This window comes from Pelodiscus sinensis, chromosome 2, assembly GCF_049634645.1.
Source record: "Pelodiscus sinensis isolate JC-2024 chromosome 2, ASM4963464v1, whole genome shotgun sequence".
Classification (NCBI taxonomy): domain Eukaryota; kingdom Metazoa; phylum Chordata; order Testudines; family Trionychidae; genus Pelodiscus; species Pelodiscus sinensis.
In genome coordinates this window covers 200,838,399-200,861,986 of record NC_134712.1, presented here as the reverse complement: position 1 = coordinate 200,861,986, position 23,588 = coordinate 200,838,399, and the positions used below count along the sequence as shown (strand labels likewise).

The following is a 23,588-nucleotide window of genomic DNA, read 5'->3' as shown; positions in this document are numbered from 1 at the left end:
ATATATTTACATATATATACAACCACATTTAAGTTGCGGCCCTCGGCATGTGCTATGAGTAACATTGTGGCCCCTGAGGCTTCTAAAGTTGAGTAGCCCTGCCCTAGATATTGGTCCTGGCTGTTGCTGGCTCTATCTGGCAGGACAGTTACACTATTAACCTAACATTTCTTAGCAAAATTAGGGTTCTGTGGCAAAACTATGTTGCCACCAAAAAAACAGTTTGAACACAACTTTGTTAAGCAGTTTAATTGCTCTATATATCATGTGGGGGAAAAATCCTCATAAAAGTGAATCTCTGTCACTGCTTTTTACAATTTGGTATCCCTAGAATGTATTATGAAATGTTGATTGTTGAACCCAAGGTTTGCTCTGTAGGCAATCACATGACGTGACTCATTAGACTTATGTAAGATTCTCACTATTTATAATACACTAGTTGATCTTAAGAGTTGGTGACAGTTCTAAAGCATTTGAGGATGAGGCTTATGCTGCTGGATGTAACCCTGCTAGCTATTGTTACATCAGGTCAATATGCTTGTTCTGTGGCATTTCTGAGCCAAATTTGTCCCTGGTACAAGTAATTGGCTACAGCAGAAATTACAGCAGGAAAGAACTAGGCATGAAGAATGTTCATTATGGACTTACAACTTCTCTTTTTTTACCTCCTGGTGCAGAACTCGGATCTTTATGATGTACAAAAGAGTTTTTAAGTACCAATTACTGTCTGTCAAATCATGCTCTGTGTGATCTTAATTATAAATGTTACCCTTTCCGGTATTGTTGATTCTGTGAAATAAGCATAAAATGACCTGAAGAGTGAGTGAGTGCATGTCTGAGAGGATGGAAAGTGCTTGTGTTAGCTATTATCTAAATCCCTCACCAATTCCTTCTCCTAAAATGTTATGTAGTTTTCATTTTTTGTCACTTTATGAAATCAGATTTTAAAAAGTATTAACTTGGTTCAAGTTGAATGAAGTAATATCTTTTATTGGACTAATATCTGGGTCTCTGCTATCCTGGGACTAATATGACTACAACAATATTGTAAACAATGTATTGACACTGATATATTTATTGAATAATTTGCTCACCAAGCAAGATTGTGCCAAATCTAGCAAGGTGGAAGAATCTCTGTCCTGGTCTAGTACACATGGCCTTGCCTCAGCAAGGGAAATGGAATAGATGATCTCCCAGGGTCCCCTTTTCAGTCTTACATGTCTATGGTTTTACAGTTCTGCTGGCCACTTTGGAAGGGGCACAATCTTATTAATGTTTTTTAGAAACCTCAGATCCGTGAGAGCTGTGCTACTCAGGTCAATGAAAGCAGGACTCTGTTTAAAAAAAAAAAGTAAAATAAAATATTAAACACCTAATATATGTTTGATTAATAATTAACCATTTCGTTTATGGTTAAAGACTTGGCTCTGAAACCCAGCCATTTCTAGTCTTTCTTGAGATTTTTTTTCTACATTTAAAACTCCCTCCAACAGGGAAAGGAGCCCAATTGTTTAGCGGGGAATGAATGCATCATGTTACGCTAATATTGTATATATGGCACTGAATTCCTATTGGCTACAGGGGCAACTTACATTGCAAAATAATTTTCTATTTATAAAGCATGCTGTAATTTTTTTAGATGTATGTGATATTGGGGAACTTGTTTAAATATATTTCACTTGCTGAATAAACAAGAGGCACCTCTAAAACAGGGTAGCTGGCACCATGCTTCTAATTTTCCTCTGTGTGGGACTTTATAAAAAATAAATCTATCCCAGAGTGACACAAATGACACTACACTGGCAGTTATATTGAACCAGACATGGTCCCCAAATCAATTTTGAAATAAATTTTTATGCTCCAAATAGGTGCCAGAATGATGGGACTTTGTTTTTGTATTTTGAGATTGAGAATCTATGTTCCTCCTTTTCCATCTTCTCTGTAACATTCATTATTCTACATACTTTTACCATGGCCTCCATTCTTTATGTCCTTTTTAAGGGAAAAAATCCTAATCGCTCTACAAAGAGAATTTTTTTCAAAATTTTTAATCCATCTCAGTGTGCACTTGGGGAAAACATAAAGATAAAGCAAGTGTTATCGCACTGTAGTTGTGTCTGGAATAGCTTCAAAGGCATCAGATATTGTGTTTTACTATCAGAAAAACTAATCTAATTTCTTTAACTCTCACGGCTGCTTATTTAACTGAAGGGAGCAAGGAAACTCATTCCAGGGGGACACCAGAAAAAGGTAGTAATACTGGGGAAGCCATCTTAATTCTGTTTTTAATAAGTAAACTTTAAAAAAAACTTCAAAGGCCAAGCTAATAATATGTCTAATGTAACGTTATGTTGGAGATTTCTCACTGTCACTTAAAGTATGTCCTGTATTGGATTTTATGATGAATAATGATATTAACAGCTCTGCATTTTATTTTAGAATAAATAACCTATACGCATAATTATGGAAGACATTGACCTAGAAATTGCTGGACAGGCACCAAAGTATTCTACTAATGTGGAGATAGATGACAGGTAAGAGTTTGGGTCTCACTTCTTGTCTAAGTTTTGGCTCAATGGGACAAACTGTTTCTAAACTTACTATAGCTTTCAGAATGAAGCAGGTCTCCTAGCTCGTTTTTAAAGCCTTTTAAACTGATGAACACAGCAGTCACCCTTCATTCAGGGTAAGAAACATTGGTGGTCTAAAAAGATGAGCCAATCCAAAGCCTCTCAGGAGTTTGAGCTATATAGGCAGAAAGCTAGGCTGGGCCTCATTTGACTAAGGATGTGGGAGCATGAAAAGAAGCAGGAGGTGGAGGGCTGATCTACACTGAAGATTTATACCAACATATCTATGTCTCCCAGGGGGAGAGGAGTGAAGAGGTGTGTGAAAACCCACACTCCTGAAAGACCAATCTAAACGCCAGTGCTAGGTCAACAGAAGAATTCTTCCATTGGCCTAGCAACTGCTTCTCAGGGAGAATGTGGATTAACTAAGCTATGTCTACACTGGGAAGATTTGGTGACAAAAGTGATGTTGACATGCAGAAGATGGCAAAAATGAAAAGCAGTCAAACTGTTTTTTCTGCCTCCGATTGTTAACATTTCATGGCCTCATTGCTAGCATCCTGTTGACAGATAGAGCAAAGCAAACCCACAGCGCAGTGTTGTGGGAAGGCAGAGCTGATCCCTGCACTTCTTGGGATTCCCTCAGGGCTCTCCCACAGCTTTCTGAGTAGCTCTGCGAGCTCTCTGTGCTGAGGAATATCAAAGCAGCACAGCAGTTTTTCCAGCCCTCCCCCTGCGGCAACAGTTTGCCTAGTGCTGTGTTTCTAGCAAGGAAGAACAGGAGAATTCCCATGATTTGTTCTTTTTTTGCTTGTTCCCCAAATGGAGCAGCTCGCTCAGCTGTCAGATACTTCCCTAAGCTTTGAAAGGGAAGGGGTGCATGTCTGCAGGGCAGCAGAGATCACAAAACATTGAGCATAGGCATTGTGGGATACTGGTGGAAGCCAGTTCTCTTGACAAAAGAGAATCCACATTGGCTCTTTGTCGACAAGAAAGGGAGAGGAAAAGACAAAAGTCTCTCATGGGGTGGAAGTTTTTGTCACCGAAACTGAGTATTTTTTCCAACAAAAGTAGCATTGTAGTGTGTTTTGTCTCACTGTTTTGTCAGCATAAGACAGTTTTTGGTGACAAAACTTGCCAGTGTACTCAAGGCCCTAGAGCCGTGGTCACCAACCAGTAGATTGGATCTACAGGTAGATCTTTGAGCCTCTGACAGGTGATCCTAACTGATTTGGCCAGGAAGCTATCAAGTGCTGGCACTTCAGTTGCCCTTCCACCCACTGTCATACTGCTCCTGCCCTCTGCCTTGGAGCTGCTCCCCTGGAAACCTCCTGCCTGCTGTGCAGAGTGTGGGAGGGAGAAACAAGCGGGGGCACTGATGTTAGGCTGTCCCTCCTCACCCCACTTCTGTACCTCATCTACACACAGAGAGAAGGGGATGGAGGGAGCTTGGCAATGCAAAGCTCTGTCACTCTCACACATTGCGTGTGTCTCTCTCATTCTCACAAATACACACTGTCCTTCACTCTCACCTCCCAACCCAACATATATATGTGTGTGGCAGGGGGATTGTTACTTCTGTTACTGCTTGCAAAGTGGGTTATTTTTGGGTTTTGACTGGTCTGTGCATTTCATAATTTTCATTTCTCTCTCACACTTACATTTAATTCTTTGATTAATGAGTTCTAAAATGCCTAACCTGTTGTGTCTGGAGTAATTATCCCTATGGTTATTGCTGCTCCTGGAAGTGGCTGGCATGTCCCTGCAGCCCCTGAGAGAGGCAGAGTAGGGGATCTCCACACACTGCCCTTGCCTGCAGATTCCACTCCTGAAGCTCCCATTGATCTATAACAGGGAACTGTGGCCAGCTGAGGCTGTGGGCTCAGTGCCTGTAGATGAGGGGCAACACATGGCGCCACAGAGCCATTGCTGTACATGACACTACCCTAAAGTGACAGAAGCTCTCCCATCACCATAGTGAATATTCACACAAGTGCTGCAGTGGCACAGTTGTATTGCTGTAGCATTTTAAGTGTAGACTTAAATGCACGCACGCACGCACACACACAGAGGGAGACTGAGAAAGCTTGGACAAGCACTGGGTGTCCAGTATATGATCCAGGGAGAAGCCAAGATTAGGGCCTTCTTTGTCTAGAGAAGCTGGCTAAAGAGCTGTAAGCAAAGAACTAACTCCTATTGTTTGATTCCTCCAGTGTTCAGAGAAAACAGGATATTCCTTGTAAATAAGTTTGCTTCAAAGAAAACACCTGATTCTACCATAAATTGTTCCAGTTAGGTGGGAAAATGATAAGAATCTGAACTTGGCTAAGCTTTCAGGTCAAGAGGGGGTAATGCACATATAGAGACCAGCTAATGAGCCTTATTGTTTTCTCACAAAGGTTTTATGCTGGCGTAACTCCACTGACTTCAATGAAATTAAACTGGTGTAAACCAGGAGTACGGGAGACTAGGTTCAGGCCCACAGGCTTCAGAGTAGAATTTATCTTTAATTCTCAACATTTTGTGTCATGTGCCCAGCAATGGGTTGAATTTCTTCATGAGTGTTTGTTTCTATTTTAAGTAAATTTGTGCTAATTTGAGCTCCCTGGGACTGCTGCTGTTGCAAAGATTTTCCAAGTGTTCCACCCACACAGCCATTTTCTCTAATCGCTTGTCTCGGAGGAATTGTGCAGGCTTCTCTTGATATCTTTGTATACATTAAGAAATCCAATATGCTGCTCTGCTTTTGGCATGCACTGTAGTGTGGCACATCATCTGAAAATGGCTAGTGTCACAGGATGGCTCAAAATGATGTAAATAAAACTCCCTGTCCCTATGTAGCACCCTAGTCCCAAATGAGATGTTTTCTCTGAAGGAAGGTATTGCCCCCATCTATGCTTCTGTAGGGTTTCTTGAGGGTAGTCAGCTTTAAATGGCATAAAAACCCTGTTGACGTTGAAGCACTGCACTCTGGACAACCCATGGCTATGCACCAACCCCCAGTTAGTATCACCAACTGGTGGGTTGTGATGGAACCCGATAGTCTCCTTGGGGTTGTAGCATTCATCCAAAAACTGCATCACTTTCTGACAGTGATTGGTAGAGTCACTGTCAATGCCAGCTCCTGTCCTGAAGCTGGATATAAACAAACCACAGTTTGACTGTATCTTACATCTTTCCTATATGTAGGGCCCTACCAAATTCACAGTCCATTTTGGTCAATTTCATGGGATTTTAAAAACCACACATTTCAGGATTTCAGCTATTCAAATCGGAAATTTCACTGTGGTGTAATTGTAGGGGTCCTCGCCCAGAAAGGAGTTTTTTGGGGGGGGGTTGCAAGGTTATTGTGGGGGAGGGAGTGCTGCAGTACTGCTGCCCTTACACCTGCACTGCTGCTGGTGGGGCACTCCTTTCAAAGCTGGCCATCTGGCCAACTGGTCACTGCTCTCTGGCTGCTCAGCTCTGAAGGCAGCATAGAAGTAAAGGTGGCAATACCATACACACCTTAAAATAACCTTACATATCATCCCCAGCAACTCCCTTTTGGGTCCAGGCCTCTATTTTGAGAAATGCTGGTCTCCCTTGTAAAATCCCTGTACAATAGGGTAAAAGCATACAGGAGACCAGATTTGATGGGCGGGGAGCACCAGATTTCTCCTTCCAGGCTGTATTTTTCATGGCCATGAATTTGGCAGGGCCTGATATATGTATAACATTAAAAACAACTTTGGACATTAAAAGGTCACCAATTAATTACTGGGGGGAGAGAACTCAGTGGTTTGAGAATTGGCCTGATAAACCCAGAGTTGTGAGCTCAATTCTTGAGGGGGCCCTTCAGGGATCTGGTGTAAATCTATCAGGGATGGTACTTGGTCCTGCCATGAGGACAGGGGGTTGGACTCCATGACCTCCCAAGGTCCCTTCCAATTCTATGAGATAGGTATATCTCCATAATCATCTTAACAGCATGAAATTCTGTGTTGTGCCTCTAAGGGAAGCAGTTCAGAAGTCAGTCACCTTTTTGTACCCTTTCAATTCTGGGCTGCTTTGTGAAGTGAGGTAGAGAGGCCCAGAAGGAGTAGCTGAGGGCCTGTTTAAATTACAAAAGCATCCCCCAGGCTGCCTTATGGCCTAGAGCACTGTATACTGTAGTCTCACCCCTTCTTGCATCCAAGGGCCCCATCCAGCCTCTTCCTAAGGAGGAGTCAAGTGGCAAGGCTCACTACAAAAAAGTGTATGGGGCTAAAAGTCTAATGCATGTACAAATAAAGATTATACATGCCATGTTTGTTCCAGATTGATCTATGGGACTAGCTCAGCAAGAGCTGCACAGCCCTGTGCCTATGCTGCATTCTCAATTTCCTCATCATCTGAGTCCAGCTTTACACGTGTTGTGTTCTGAGAGCCATATGTGTATATGCCCCCTGCCATACCACTTTGCACTGCTATGCAGCACATATGTAACTGTCCTCATCTCTCCTTTCGGAGTGGGCCCAGAAGTTGGAGGAGGAAGCAGAGTGAGGACACAGGGTTCTGGGAAGTGAGGAGATGGTTCCAGAGGCCAGCGTCCCAGGAAGTGCTGCTATCCCTGTTCCAGCTCATGCTGATCACTGACAGCTTCAATTGCTGTTTCTTTTCCATCTCCAAGAGCCTTCCCTGTGTAAGCAAGGCTGGCTGAGATCTTTGCCCCCTCTCCTTACCTCAGCCAGTGAGACTGGGAGGACTGTGTTGCTTTTAAAGAAACAACTACTAAAGTTTGGACTTTTTATTTCATGTTACTAACCCAGCTTTGGCAAAGAAATGAGCATTTTATGTTACCCATGCAAAATAAACAAACAATGTTTTTACTCTCCCAGTTGTGTAATTTCCTTCTTCATACAGATTTGCCTCCCTTCTTCCTCAATAAAACAGTGTCTCCCCCAAAAGTCATAGATAATTGCTGGGGATTGGAATTAATTTAAGTGAGATCTACAGATGGGTTAGGGTTTTGGTTTTTTTTGTCCCCTCTAGTCTCACACACATTCCCACTGAAATCAATAGAATTACTCGTATGACTAAAGACACAAGATGGGTGAAGTAACCTCTTTTCAGTGGACCAACTTCTATTGGTGAATAATTCGATGTTGTCCTATCCAATCAACAAACAGAAGTTGGCTCACTAAAAGATAGGGCATTATCTATGATATCTCTCTTCTATCCTGGGAACAACACGGCTACACCAACACTGCAAACATCACTCAGATAAACACTACTGATGTGAATAAGAGCTTTTAGGCTCATCAGGCCCTATTGTATTGAAACTGCCACTGCCACCACATGGCTAAAGGGATCCATCCATAGGGAGCACTTGCAGGATCATTACTTTAATTTGTGCCACCTTACTCTGTACTTTTTTTTTTGTTTTGCAATTTGTGTTTAATGTGAAATAGAAAAGTAAAATACAAAAGTTCAGTGGTTAATAGAATTACCATGTCTGCTAGAACAGATCAAGAGCAAATGGCATTTGAGCCAAGCCAAGGAATCTAGTGGTTACAACTTTTGTCCTGGGAGACCTGGATTGTTTCCTGCATTGCTCTAGGCCCAGGGTGTCCAACATGCTAACCACGTGGCTATTTGGCCAGTGGAGTGTGGCTAGTTCAGAAGTGGTTGGACACCACAGCTCTAGGCTTCCTATATGACCTTAGACACATCATGTAATGTGCCTCCTGAACCTGCTGAAATCAGTGGTGGAATCAAGAGAGTCTTGTCATTAATCTTTCTGTTTTTCATCCCTCTCCACAAAATGAGGATTATAGTACTTCCCTACTACACAGAGGTGTTGTGTGGAAGTGCTTTTAAAATATGGTGATGCTCTCAGATCCTATGGCAAGGGGGCTATCAAATTACACAAGATAGCTGGAAGTAAAATGGTGGACATATTTGTGCCAACCTTATAAAGTGGAAATGCCCCATATTTAATTTATATCTTTCAGGAGACACAAAGAAAAAGAGGGAAAAGGCAAACCATCTGAAATCGTTGGTCCAGTCACAATTGTAAGCAAGAATATTCTTGTAATGATAGTAACTATATGTTGGCCTAGGACATATGCAGTGAAATTTTAGCAGTTACAAGACTATTCGATAGTCCCCAGAGGGGGGCTGGGAATGAGTGTGCTCCCAGCCCCACTACCAGAAAGCCCCCTACCTGCTGTATCAGATGCAGCAGCACAGGGTGGCAGGCAGGAGACAGTCTGCAAGGGGAGCCGGTCCCCGCATAGACTAGCTCCTGCCTGCCTCCCCATACTGCTGCCTCGGATACAGAGGTAGCAGCATAGGGTGGCAGCAGCCCCTGTCTGTGGAGGGTCTGAGCTTCCCGCAGATAGAGGCTGTTCCAGCATGGAGCAGCCCCTATACACAGGGTCCCCCTGTTTGTGGTAGCCTTCCCTGTCCCCTGCCCTCCTCCCTGCACTGCTGCCTCTGTAGGAGGCAGCAAGGGGGAGTGGGCAGATCCATGGAGCCAGCATGTGTGGAGAGCTATCTTAAAAGATGGCTCTCCATGCATATCAGCTCCCATCTGCTCCCCTCACCTCCATGCTGCTGCCTCTCTATCAGAGGCAGCAGCTTGGGGTGGAGGGGGCACCAGTTCCTGCCTCCCCCGCCCTTGCTGCCTCTGATTCAGAGGCAGCAAGGGTAGGGGGAATGCATGTAGTCAACAGGATTATCCAATAAACCTAGGCTTATCGGTTAATCCAGCAGTTGTCCACAATTGACATCCCTAGTTTGTGGCATTCATTTTGTCTCCCCCCTCCTCCCCCCCACACACACTTTTTTAGAATCATAGCTAAATATGTATCAAATAATTACAAATGCTGCCCTTCATCCATGCGAAACACTCCCAATGCCATCTGTAGGCATGTCACCAATCAGAAATAGAAAAGCTAATTGAACTTTCCTATACCTGTCTTATATTTCAATTGATGATGATGTGACATAATTCAAAATATTGTTCTAATGTTAAATGAATCAGAGCCTTAAATTCTTTTATTTTATTACCATTCAAATAACCAAGAAATCATACTGGTTTCCACTGACTAAAATAAACTGAACTTCACTTTCTTGTATTAATTCCCAACAGTTTCGATATGCAGATGGGCTGGATATCATTCTCATGATATTTGGAACAATAGCAGCAATAGCGAATGGAGTTTGCCTTCCTCTGATGTCACTAGTTTTTGGTGAAATGAGCAATGGTTTTGTGAGTGGCTGTATATCCCAGGAGAGTTTACGTAAGGAAATCGTTCATACACTTTATTTATTTTGCCTTTATTCATATATTCCTCCGCCCTCCAGTGTTCCTTCTAAGCTGGGCAGCAGCACAGCCCCACAGCTGTTTAACTGTCCAGCCAGGCCTCACGCATGGAGTTGCCTGGCTGGGGGAGGGGCACTTCTCCCTCAGCAATAGCAGCAGCTCCCTGCTGAGGTCAGAGCCGTGAGTCTTTCCCAGCCAGCAGGGACATGTTGATCTGTTGGTTTGTGCTTTCTAAACACATTCAACTGTAATAATAATTACCCTTAGCCTCTTATTTTTACGATACTCAAAACCACAAGATCAGCAACAACATACACCTCCATGCAAGGGGTTTTCCCCATTCTTGAGCTCTCTTTTTCTTTAATTTTTTCTCTCTGTTAGATTAGGAATTCAGGTGGTGGTTACCCCTATAGTCTAGGAAGACTCCAAGATACATAGAGAATTAGTAGGATTATTAAACTGGGAAAACCTGAGGAACTAATCAGGATGGGGGAGGAATTGTAACTCAAAGGTCTGAGAAACAGTTGGGAGAAAATCTCTCTCAGTAGGAAATACAACAAAGATGTCTCTTCTACAGAGCACTGAAAAATCACCAGCTTCAGCCTTCTGTCTATGTAATGTTTTCTGCAGTAGGACAGAGAAAACATAAGAAATGTCAAGTTTTGTTTTACCTTATAAACAACCACCATTTTTGTTTATGTAAACTGGGGTAAATGTGGGCTAAAATGTATTGCCTTATATTGCATAAGTGCTTTTAATGAATATGTTTGTGATTTATTTTCAACTGTTCCATGTTGTTTGTGAACATGGGGGGAAGAGAAGTTCCACATGCAAGGGAAACACGGGCATATAATTCTAATGGTGATACGATAATGTGGCAATTACTGAGTTTAACCACTTTGCTGCTGAATAATACCCAGGGACTGTATGTCAGGCACAAATTAAATTGACACAGCAGGTACGTCACAACTTTGTTTCAGTGAAATATTGTAATAAATAGAATGATACTGCATGTTGTCACAACACATACGAGCATGGAGAACTAGCAATGAAGAGTTTCAGGGAAGATGGTGCAAGTAATTAATAGTTTACATTGTTGGATACAGTAATGTTGTAGCCGTGTTAGCAGTGTTTAATTTGTGCCAGGGGTTGGCATCTCTACTGCTTGAGCTTCAGCACCTCCTTCATTACAAATGAAAGACTTCAGGTTGGTATCAAGTCAATAGACAGATGAGGTGAATGATATAATATCTTCAAGAACTCTTCTTCAGGCCTGTTCTGTGGAAGCTTGTCTCTCACCAATAGAGGCTGGTCCAATAAAAATATTACCTCACCCACCTTGTCTCTCTAACAAATTACATAGCTTTTAAACCGTTTTATTTTGTTTCAGCTAGTTCACTGAGCTGCAATCAGTCACAAGTGCCCTTTGAAGAGCAAATGACAGAGTAAGTTCAAAGTAATTATTAACTATGGGTTGACTAGCAGCTGTTAAGTATACAACTGATACAGACTAAGCAAACTGTCAGTGGAGAGAATTAATAGCATTAGGCAGAGATTATTCTTCACCTTCCTCCATTTGGGAGAACAAGACTTATCTGCTGTATTGAATTATGTCCCTGTGACTACTATCCCTTCTGTCCCAACCATTTTACCTCATGAATAAAATAAAAGAATGAATGTCGTTCTCCACTCTCACACATTGCGGTAAATCAGAGGTAACTCCGGCTGCATTGATTGGAGTGACTCTGGGAAGTGACAGAATGGAAAGAAATGGCTGAGTGTCATGGAGAGCAAATTATGGGATTCCAGGAGCTTAATGTATAATTGTGCAGTAATGAATTGCCATTTAAACTCATTAGCCTCCAAAGATGTAGCATTTTTATTGGCCTTCTCAATAATGATGACAAAAAGGTTTTACTTTTGAGTGCAGATAAGGACAGGAACTCTGAACAGAAATAGGCTCTTAGATTCATAACGTGTATTGTGCTGAATCAGTTGTACAGCACTGTAGCAGTGTAGCTGTACCAATACACTTGTGCCCCTGAAGTGTGTGTGGTGAAGATTCTGTATACTAGCTGGAGAGCTCCCTCCCATTGGCTTAAAAAAAACACCACTACGAGTGGCATAAGGTATATTGATTGGAGATGCTCTCCCACTGACATAGTGATGTATACACTAGTGCTTAGATCCACGTAACTATGTCACTTGGGAGTGGAATATTCACACCCTGGAATGATGACACAAGTTTTGTTGACATAGGCAGTAGAATAGACATAATCTAACTATGTTTTGAAGGGTTTCTTTTTATTTATAATAACCAAGCTCCCTTTCTTCAAGCTTCAATAACTTTTAAAACACTTTTTTTTTAAGGTTTGCTCTATATTATATAGGTATTGGAGCGACTGCTTTAGTGTTTGGCTACCTGCAGATCTCATTTTGGGTTTTGGCAGCAGCAAGGCAGACAAAGAAAATAAGAAAAACTTTCTTCCATGCAGTTCTGGGACAGGAACTTGCCTGGTTTGATACCAGTAATTGTGGAGAGCTTAATACACGTCTGACTGAGTAAGAGCTTGTGTATTTTTTGTTTTTGGTGAGGTCCTGTTCTGCAGCCCTCATGTAGTCCCAGTAAGTAAAGATTGGAAAGCCATGCCCTTAGTGAGTTTTTAAGCTTTCTGGGAGCATTTCTTTGTTTTCGTGCCTAACCTGTACATATTTCCACTGAATGTGAAATTCCTGGGGGTGGGGAGGTTTCCAATTTGGTGGCCATACTGAAAAATCTGAGAAGAAAAATACTTTCAGGTCAAAAACCGAAAATGTTTGTTTTTGTTGTCAAAATGAAGAAGAAAAAAAGAAAAATCATTTCTGGTCAAATGAAACATTTTTGTTCAACTAGAAACCAAAAACAGGTTTAACCAATCTAGCTAAACTTGTCTAAACACTATTTCAAAATGAAAAGTTGAAACATTTTTATTTAGAAAATGTCAAGACAAACCTTTTTGACTTTTTCTAAGTTTTGTTCTCACCAAATTCAACCTCAATTCCCAAATTCATTCAACCAGAAAAAAAGTACCCAACTCTAATCCTGGGTTAGGTCTTGTTTGCATTAAATGTTTCCACTGGTGCAACTATTTAGTGGTGACTAAAATGGGGCTGAGTGAGGATTAATAGGATGCTCCTGTGTAAAATGATCTTTTATGCTAGCATTCTATGGTCTAACTCTGCCATCAGTTTCATCATTAAGAATTAGGACTAACTCTTGCCTTCAGTTGAGATACTCTGAATTTATAATAGTGTAACTGGAGGAATGTTCGCAGTGGAGGTGTTCTCCTTAGCGTAGTGTAGATTCTTGCTGTAGCCACAGAAAGGGGATTTGTATCACTGTAGTAAATTTTACCCCCTCAAGGCAGTTGCTTGGTCCTCTGTCATCTTAGCAGTGTCTACAAAAGGGCATAGGCCATCTTAACTATCTCTCCCATGAGTGCAAAACTTTTCAAAGCTCTGAGTGATGTAGCTGAGTCTACCAAAGTTTTCAGGTGTACACCAGGTCTGAGATCCGAACAGGTCTATAGCTTTAAAGACAAAGAGCCAAGGGTGCTCTGTTGTGTGGGTCCCCCTCCCCTCACATATTATAGGGAATATGAGCAGACACAACTTGCGTCATGTAAAGTGTATTCATGTAGAGTAATAAATTTGAATAGATATCTTCCTAATTTAAGACGCTGATCTTGTAGATGCTCATGTGCTTAACTCCAAAAGTGTGAGTGGCTACATTGAAATTCATGGAATTACTCACATGGTTAAAATGAGACGTGGGCAAAAGGGTTGTGGAGGATTTCTTTGTACATTCCTTGCAAGTAAACAAGGGTGAATCGAAAGTATTTGACTTCATTGTTCCAGTTAGGATGATGAGTTGACAAACCACAAGATCTGAAGTTTTTGGTTAAACACTTGGAGCAAGAGGGGTAACAGTAATAATAAATATTGTGCTATAAAGTGTGTGTGTGTGTGTGTGTGTAAGTATAAAAATATACTAGGATTGACAGTTAATTGCAGTTAACTCTCATGATTAACTCGAATTAATCACACTCTTAAACAGTAGAATCCCAATACAGTGTGTGCTGCTCACTTAATATTTTTATTACAAATATTTGCACTGTAAAAATGATAAAAATAGTGTTTTTAAATTCACTTAATAAAAATGCTGCAGTGCAACATCTTGCTCATGAAAGTGCAATTTACAAATATAGCTTTGACCCAAGGAACACTTGACCCAAGGCTTAAAAATCTGAAGTCCCTTCCAAAATATGAGAGGGGCTGGGTATGGAGCATGCTTTCAAAAGTCTGAAGGGCAACACTCCAGTGCAAAAACTACAGAGCCTGAACCATTAAAAAGAAAATCACTCTTCTGCTGGTGGCAGCTGACTTGGATGAAGATGATAAAAGTGTGTTGGTCTGCACTGTTTTGGATCGTTATCGAGAAGAACCAGTCATCAGCATGGATGCATGTCCATTGGAATGGTAGTTGAAGCATAAAGAAACACATGAATCTTTAGTATCAGAGGGGTAGCCGTGTTAGTCTGAATCTGCAAAAGCAGCGAGGAGTCCTGTGGCACCTTATAAACTAGCTGAAGTGTTGGAGCATAAGCTTTCATGGGCAAAGACCCACTTTGTCAGATGTGCATGCATCTGATGAAGTGGGTCTTTGCCCAAGAAAGCTTATGCTCCAACACTTCTGTTAGTCTTTAAGGTGCCACAGGACTCCTCGCCACTTTTACATGAATCTTTAGTGCATCTTCCACATAAATATTTTGCAACACCTGCTATGACAGTGTCATGCAAATGCCTGTTCTCACTTTCAGGTGACATTGTAAACAAGAAGCAGGCAGCATTATTTCCTTAAAATGTAAAGAAACTTGTTTGCCCAAGCAATGGGGTGAATAAGAAGTAGGACTAAGTGGACTTGTAGGTTCTACAAGTTTATTGTGGTTTTGGATGCAGATTCTTGTGCAGATTCTATATTTGTAAGTTCAACGTTCATAATAGATTCTACTACAGCACTTGCAGGAATTGAAAAGTACTATTTTTACAGTGCAAATATTTATAATTAGAAATAAAGTGAATATTGTTCATCTTGTATTCTGTGTGCAATTGAAATTGATACATTTGAAAATATAGAAAATATCCAAAATATTTAAATGGTATTCTATTATTGATTAACAGTGTGATTTTTTTTTTAAAAAAAGATTAACTGCTTGACAACCATGATTTAAAAAAAAAAACGATAGAGAAAGAGTGTATGTTCAGGGTATTATCTGCTTTATCTCCAGCTGAAAAAATTGCTTTCCCCCCCCTCTTAGAGACATTAATAAAATCAATGATGGCATTGGAGACAAAGTCGCTCAGCTGTTTCAGAACATGACAACTTTCATAGTAGGCATTGTGATTGGTTTTGTGAAGGGATGGAAACTTACACTTGTGATTCTAGCCACAAGCCCCCTCGTTGTAATATCAGCAGCATTTTGTTCTAAGGTAGGTGAGATTTTTGAAGATTCATATGTAAGGCATTTCTTGGAAAGGAAATTTCATGGAAACTGTTCTTGTTGTATACAAAAATTGTAATGACCAAAAAGCTCAAATTTCAACTAGTAAATTACTTATTTTTGTGTGAATAAATGTACAGTTTGATCTCTCTCTAAATTACCAAATTACACTTGAAGTAGGAGTTTAACAGCTGCTCACAACTGCTAAAGGTATGATTCATGAAAAGAAAAATGCATCATGTTAAAAAGAGTTCCTTTGCTCAGACAGTCACACAGATATATTTAGGCTAACTCAACTGTTTTATTTAAAAAGAGAAAGTTTCACTATTAATATTTGAAAATTTCTCCTTCATGTTAACAAGCAAATTATCCAGATAAATGCTGTTGTCTTTATTAATATCAAACAATAACTGCCACTAGGTTCATCAGAGGATGCTTGGAAAGAGAACAATTTTCCTAACAATGATTTCTACATGTGGATTAGGTACTTATTCTAACTGAAGTCCAACTTTCACTGTATCTCAAAGGCAAAATGAGTAGGCTTTATTCATTTGTTAGAGTGATATGTGAAAAAGTTTGAGACAATAATCAGCTATCACATGTTCAGTGCCATTTGTTCACTATAAATACATGTCATACCTTGGATGGATTTGTTACCCATACCATGTGTGATTCAATGTCAGATTTCAATGATTAACATGACTATAGAAGTTTAACTTATTAGGCAGGAGATACAAACAAAAGATAGCTATTGATCATGTGTACAGAGCACATTGTATATGATGTAAGGTCTGATAATACTATAGCAGGCTTAATGTGGATAAATCCAATCAAATTGCTGAGCCAAACAAAAATGTAAGTCTCAAATCCATCCAACAGGGTCCTTATTGAAGGCAGTGCAAAAGATAGATGCATAAAGACATAACAACATGGTATGAAATGAAAGAATTGCTAGTGGTAAGATAAAAATAAAAATGGGTCTTATGATTTAGGGTACATCTAGACTACATTTTTCTTTTGAAAGAAGATATGCAAATTAGGTGGTAATTTGCATATCTTCTCCCGATCACTTTTTTGAAAGTTTTTTTTTCGAAAAAGCAAGTAGACTCAGTTCTTTCGATTAAAAACCCCTTTTTCAAAAGAACCATGTAAACCTCATTTTTTAGGAAGAATGGTTCTTTCGAAAAAGGGTTTTTTTTTTTCTTGAAAGAACCACATCTAGACTACTTTCTTTTTGGAAAGAACCTCTTTCGAAAAAGCAATCGGAAGAAGATATGCAAATTACCACAAAATTTGCATATCTTTCAAAAGAAAAACTTAGTCTAGACTACCCTTAGTTCTGAGTCATCCACTTAGGCCTGATCCTGTCTTAAGATATGAATTCATATTCTCTTTGGAGTTTATAACCTTTGGCAGGATGGATCCCTAAACCTATTTCAGGTATCCATTCCAATTATTACTCTCATCTCTGTCTCATCTTCCCATTCCTATACAATGCATACTTTGCTGTCTTGCCATGAGAAAACATAACCAGTTTGTAAATATTATCCTGTCAATGATCCCAGAACTTTGAAAACTACAAGCAACATAATTGTCTTGTTCCACTTTCCTTCCTGATATTCCTCTATCTCTTATGATCCGTTGGGTTTTTTTGACATTTTTACCATTCTGTATGATGGTTATTATTAGCTGATGTCTAATTCAAATGTCACTTTTTACTAGCAACACTGAAACAATTTACATATAAGCCTCATCCCGAACAGGATATTCTGTTCGGGATCTCTCATCCCCTTGATCAAACTAAGGGATTTAAGGGTGTAGGAGACAGTAAATAGAGCAGACTGGAAAATAAGAATTCCATTTTGAAGGTTCAACGTTTATTTTTTTCCTGCATCAGGACAAAACTAAGACCTTTCTTTCCACCCTCCCCAATAAAAGAGAAAAAGGATATCTACCTCAGAATAACCAGATGGTTAGGGTACTCATCTATGATGTAGGAGCTCTAAATTAAAGTCCGTGAAATAATTTGTAGCAGGGATTTGAACATGAATGGCTAAGCACCCAGAATAACCAGTGTTCATTTTCACAAGAAACTCCATTCTGGACATGACACACCTTCTGGACAAAAGTCTGATTGAAGCCAACATGTTTCTGCGAAAGATTCTGCTTTAATTAATCTGTTTTCTGCTGAAAAATATCTGAGCAGCTCCAGTTTGAAGCTAGAGTTTTTAAAAAATATATCCTGAAAAATATATATTTAAGGGCATTAGGTATATTATTTCTTAGTCTCAATTTTCCTGTATTATTATTAGTCATGGTAGTAGATTTGCAGCAGCCCTTAGAGGCTGCAATCAGTATCACAACACCATACCATTAGGTACCGTGCATATATGTGCACGAATAAGAAAAAGTCCCTGTCACAAATAATCTGTTACGGATATTGGAACAGGTTATAATCCTCCTGGTCACATGCCTTTGATTTTAACACAGTCTTTTGATTATCTTAAAATGTGTAAATAACACTGAAAAGATTCAATATCTTAAAAACCCTCTGGACCTACCATTTTTCTCCTGGTCTCACTATATTCTCATTGAAACCATCTCAAAGAGCAAGGTTGGGGAATCCCAATTAATGAACATCCCTGCACTCATCCTGTTTAGGTAGGTCTAGCAGGCTGCCAGACAGAGTTTATAAGATCTGGATTTTCATGCTTCTATGCTTAAGATCTATCTTAAGGATATTAAATTTAGATTAATCAACTAACCGAATAGTCAATGTGATTTGCATCAGCAATTCAATTAGTTGATAAAGGTGCCTCTGCCTTCGACTCGAGCAGTCCCCCGCTGGCTCTGCACTCCCTGCTTTTGAAATGTACAAGAGCAAAGTGCCGCAGGGAGCATGGGGCCAGAGGGGGATTCAAGCAGTCCCGCACCGGCCCCGTACTCCTGGCAGTGCTTTGCTTTTGAAATGTACAAGAGTCCTGCTGGGGCTCTTGTACATTTCATAAGCAGAGAGTGTGGGACTAGTGGGGACTGCTTGAGTCCCCAGTTTGCCCCAGGCTCCCTGCAGTGCTTCTGCTTTTCAAAGGCAAAAGAGCTACCAGTTCCCCACTGCACCCCTGCCCCTTTTCCCCACAGAGATGTTCCTGGCAGGTACTGGCTTTTAAGCCGGCTCCCCCCCAGCACTGGATCCTGCTTCCCACCCCCCTTGCTGTCTCTCTCTAATAGAGGCAGCAAGGGGGTGGGGAAGCGACTAGCTGAGTCACGGGATGCCTATCTGACAAGAATTTGCTTATCAGATAGTCGACTGGTCACTTACATCCCTAATCTATCTATTCCATAACAGGTGCTCTACATATGAAACAGCATTTAAAAAGTTTCCTAGATTCCTAATTCTGTAAACATTACTGAGATACATCAGTATGGCAATATGAACTAAGTATATGCAAGTTTGGATATTTGGTCAGAAACAGAAGAGTGACCTGCGAAGCACTTTGAAAGATCACTGTGAATCTGGCAGTTCTGAGCTCACTGATATCTGACACTTTAAGCTTCTGAAATAACATAATAAACACAAGGTTGAGAGCTACTCTAGATTTGTTTGTGAAGTTCGCTTTATTCTGCTCCCATTGACTGTAGATGATCATCATGTTAACCAGTAAGGAGTTAACGGCCTACGCCAAAGCAGGTGCAGTAGCAGAAGAAGTCCTGTCATCCGTGCGAACTGTTGTAGCCTTTGGAGGACAAGAGAAGGAAATCAATAGGTCTGACTCTCCATTGTTAATGTCTTTTTAAAAAAAAAAAAAAATCTTTATGACTATATCTGCAGCCACAGTGGTTAACACGTGTGTGTTTTTTTCTGTTTAACAGATATACAAGTAAACTCGGAGAAGCAAAAAACCTTGGTATAAAAAAGGCTATTGCCTCTAAGCTGTCTCTTGGGCTTTTGTACCTAATTATAAATGGCTGCTACGGGCTTGGGTTTTGGTATGGAACTACCTTAATTCTTGATGAGAATACGGACTATACCATTGGGACTGTTCTGGCTGTAAGTGTCCTATTTTAATATCAGTCTTTCTACAAACTACCTTGGTTGTGAAGGTGATGTTGACTATGTGGTGTGCTGACCATAAGCAGGAACAAGAGAGCGCTGTGAAGTGTTCGCTCTGATGTCAAGTGATCATTGCCAAAATCTACCAAGTTCTGCACTTCAGTCACAACTGTTTCAGCTGAGACACGCTTATCTAATAGAGTGAGGCAAAGAGTGATTTCTCCTGCAGTTTGTTTTACCAGCACAAATGTGCATAGAAGGTCAATGATCTGAATGCTTCTTGAAAGTAAATGTAACAGACATAGATACTATAAGAATCCATTCAGAAACTATATGGCCAAATTCAACTAAGTAGCAGTAAATTAAATTAATTGAAAACTTAATTCGGTAATTAAAAATAATTAACAATTTAGCAAGAATCATCATTTGCTCATACATATTCCACAAACAGAGGAAGAGGTGAAATTGCCTAATAGATTCTTCCTCACAAACTGTGATCAACTGTTCTGTAGGATGACTGTATGTACTTCTCACATTTTGTGGTTTTATTCATTTAAAGGATATTCTGTAGAATAAAGTTGAAAGTTTTGACTTTGGAACAGTTTTTAATTGTTTGGAAAATTTGAAACTCAACTTACTGCTTGTCTTAAAGCTCAGAGTAATAGTGCGGTTTATGATGTAGTGAACTGAAGATATTTTGGACTTTTGCAGAGCGGCTTGCAGGTTTTCTGTAAATTTGAAATAGCAGAAGTAAAGGCTGTTCACTTTCCATATTAATTTATTGGATTATTAATGACCTTTTTGTATTTTTAATAATATTTGGTGTTAAAATATACTACAATAGAGCCAAGTAGAAGAGGGGGGAAAAGTCCTTTTTTTTTTTCTTTCTTTCTTAATTCCAGGGTTTAAACTTAATTCTTGTGATACTGGTGTGTCATTCACAAGACATTCCTATACTGGGGCTGATCCTGCTGTCTTCTCTAAAGCATAGTTCCTTTGGTCATAAATAGGAGTGTTGCCTCAGTCAAGACTATCGGACCTTTGGAGTTTGTTGTTTTCAATGTGAGTGTCATCTTTCTCCTCTAGGTTTTCTTCTCCGTAACTTTCAGTAGTTATTGCCTTGGGACAGCAGCACCACACTTTGAAACTTTCTCTATTGCTAGAGGAGCTGCCTTTAAAGTTTTCAAGATAATTGATCAGGTATTGATCCTTCTAACTTGACCTCACAACTGGGCTATTATCTTGAATGAGAGCACTAATGATGCCAGTAAAAAAATAAGGAAGTAATAAACAAAATAAGCCATTGTGATTTCCATATAAAAATAAGAGGAAACAATAGTGTTTGCCAAATGGAAAAAGACCAACCAGATCTAGAAAGAAACATTATTATGTTCAAGCTCTTCAAAGGAAATTACGCATAATATAATGGAGTTACCAAAGTAAATAAATGTGGCAGCCAGCTTTAGATGGCACCTGTTTTTAGCATTGTGTAGATTGCAGTGTGGACGATGTTTTAAATATAACTATAAAATATTCAGGAGATAATGAGATCTCCCTCCTTCAATTGTGCATCTGTAAATGTTTTTTCCTTGAATTTCATTTTTTTCCACTTCCCCAGAAACCCACTATCAACAGTTTTTCTTCAGATGGACACAGACTCGATCACATCAAGGGAACACTTGAATTTAATAACGTACAGTTCAATTATCCTTCAAGACCAGATGTCCAGGTAGGAGAAAGACCTACTCTGTATTGCGTTGTAGTCACCAGGACTAACTTGGAACTAAATATGGCATGTTACTTGTGTACTCTGCTAAAAGTCCTCTGCTTTAGAGGACAAGATGGAATCCTAGCACATTGGGGTCAGGAAGTTAACTTGAGTTCCTGGCATCGAGAGGAAAGGTAAAAGAGGGCATGGAGACAAATCTTGGAAAAGATGTGAAAAAGGGGTTGTTAGCCAGTGGAGCATTTCAGCTGAGTGAGAAAAGAAAGGTGTGGCCTCTCAAAAGAACAAGAGAGATGAGAGGGAGAAAAGTTATGCAAAGTCCTGAAGATGAGCACAGGGGCACGAGGAAGACTGGCACCAATTCAAGGACTTCAGGGGGGACTGAAAGTGGTCAGAACTACATGGGACATATTTGAGTACGTGAGGTGGAGGTGTTAGGAAGGGTGGTTCGGGTATGAGATGAAGCACACCCAAAACTTGCAAGGGGGATGAGCGGATTTTGAAAATGTGGCAGGGATAAAATTGGCAGGAGTTAGAGACAGATTCTCTTTAATTTGAAATTTTGAAATGCTGTTCTACATTTCTTTTTTCAAACTTCCACAAGGTACTGAAAGGTCTCACTCTGAAAATTGATTGTGGACAAACAGTGGCATTGGTTGGAAGCAGTGGATGTGGTAAGAGCACAACGGTCCAGCTGCTTCAGAGGTTTTATGATCCACAGGAAGGAGTGGTGAGTACAGCCATTGTAAAGCATAGTACTGTTTGCATGGGTATAAAAATAAGACATTAATCTGAGGGCTTGTATTCACTGCCGCAGAGATTGACGCTGTGGCAGTTGATCTTCCGGTGTTCTATTTAATGGATCTAGCACCGGTTTTTTTCTCCACCAGTGTAGACCTGGTCTTAGTAAGAGCATGCAAAAAATAACTATACCGATCCTCAAGTAAAAAGGAGACAAGTGGAGCACAAAATTGGGATATTGCACCCAACTATAATACACAAGATTTCTGAGCAATCACAAAAGTCTAACTCATATGTTGTGAGCCTTGCACCCCTCAGACAGTGGATTGCTTGGAAGTTGTATAAATAACTGGAAAACTTTTTCAAGACTCTGGCATATCTTCTGTCCTGAACTGCCTCACCTTTTACATTATCCTTCATCTGAAGTGGGGTTTACCCATGAAGGTTTATGCCCTAATAACTCTGTTAGTCTCTAAGGGTACGTCTACACTACAACGTTAATTCGAACTAACTTAGTTCGAATTAGTTAATTCGAACTAAGCTAATTCGAACTAACGTGTCTAGAACTAAAAACTAGTTCGAATTAGCATTTTGCTAATTCGAACTAGCAAGTCCACATTGAGTGGACCCTGAACAGGGCTTAAGGATGGCCGGAAGCAGTGCCGACAGGGCATCAGAGGAGGACTTAGAGCGTGGAGCTGCTGCCTCAGGCTAGCCGAGGGCTGCGCTTAAAGGGTCCCGACCCCCACCCCGGACAGACAGTTCTAAGGGGTGCCCCGCTTGCAAAGCAGTCCTGGCCTGGATTGCCCGGAGTACCCACACTGGGCACATCACACCACTCGGCCATCAGCCCGGCTGCACTAGTTTTTTAGTCTGGATCCGTTAGTTTGAATTAGCTTAGTTCGAATTAACTAATTTGAACTAAGTTAGTTCGAATTAACGTTGTAGTGTAGACATACCCTGACAGATTAGTAAAACAGGATTTCCCTTTACAGAAACCATGATGACTTTTGTCCAGCAAATTATGTTCTTCTACATGCTTCACAATTTTATTCTTTACTATTGTTTCGACTAATTTGCCCAATACTGAAGTTAGACTTACTGGTTTGTAATTACCAGGATTGCCTCTAGAGCTCTTTTTAAACTTAATGGGAAGTTTCTGTCTTAAAGGTCTGTAGGCTAAGAAAGAGTCAAGAACAGAAATGTCTTTTTGGTCTGCCTTTGTACAGCATCTAGTTCATTGGGGTCCATGATTAGCGCTTCTAGGTGCATTGGTAATACAAAATAATATGAAAAATAATATACAACCTCAAATTCTGTTTCCTTTAGATCACAGTGGATGGACATGACATAAAGTCTCTTAATGTGAGGCATTACCGAGAATTCATTGGTGTGGTCAGTCAGGAACCTGTTCTGTTCGGGACAACAATTAGAAACAATATAAAATATGGTCGAGAGGATGTAACTGATGAGGAAATTGAGAATGCAGCAAAAGAAGCAAATGCTTATGATTTTATCATGGAGTTTCCTGATGTAAGTATGATGCTTACAATAACATGTGTTCTTAGACATGAACTGAAATTAAAGTGAGAGATTTTTCATGTGTGAGACAGAGACCGAAGGAAAGTACAGCAATTGCAATGCTTCTCTAAATTCTCTGAAGAAGACA

The 23,588-nt window shown here is 40.2% G+C and overlaps 1 protein-coding gene across 4 annotated transcripts in view; it reads left to right on the top strand.

The window, feature by feature from the left end:
- Nucleotides 1-23,588, top strand: part of ABCB5 (ATP binding cassette subfamily B member 5) — a 73,515-nt gene that overhangs the window by 7,310 nt on the left and 42,617 nt on the right. For 3 of the 4 annotated variants that reach the window (XR_012902008.1, XM_006138343.4, XM_075922237.1), the window contains exons 2-13: nucleotides 2,440-2,534; nucleotides 8,546-8,606; nucleotides 9,688-9,838; nucleotides 11,252-11,306; nucleotides 12,232-12,423; nucleotides 15,219-15,390; nucleotides 19,041-19,165; nucleotides 19,272-19,449; nucleotides 20,539-20,652; nucleotides 21,071-21,181; nucleotides 21,783-21,908; nucleotides 23,249-23,452. Coding sequence is in view for 3 of the 4 variants with exons in the window: in XM_006138343.4 (XP_006138405.2) it covers nucleotides 2,464-2,534; nucleotides 8,546-8,606; nucleotides 9,688-9,838; nucleotides 11,252-11,306; nucleotides 12,232-12,423; nucleotides 15,219-15,390; nucleotides 19,041-19,165; nucleotides 19,272-19,449; nucleotides 20,539-20,652; nucleotides 21,071-21,181; nucleotides 21,783-21,908; nucleotides 23,249-23,452 (1,560 nt within the window). In the remaining variant the exon portion in view is untranslated. The remainder of the gene's footprint in view (nucleotides 1-2,439; nucleotides 2,535-8,545; nucleotides 8,607-9,687; nucleotides 9,839-11,251; nucleotides 11,307-12,231; nucleotides 12,424-15,218; nucleotides 15,391-19,040; nucleotides 19,166-19,271; nucleotides 19,450-20,538; nucleotides 20,653-21,070; nucleotides 21,182-21,782; nucleotides 21,909-23,248; nucleotides 23,453-23,588) is intronic. The other variant, XM_075922238.1, reaches the window with a different exon arrangement.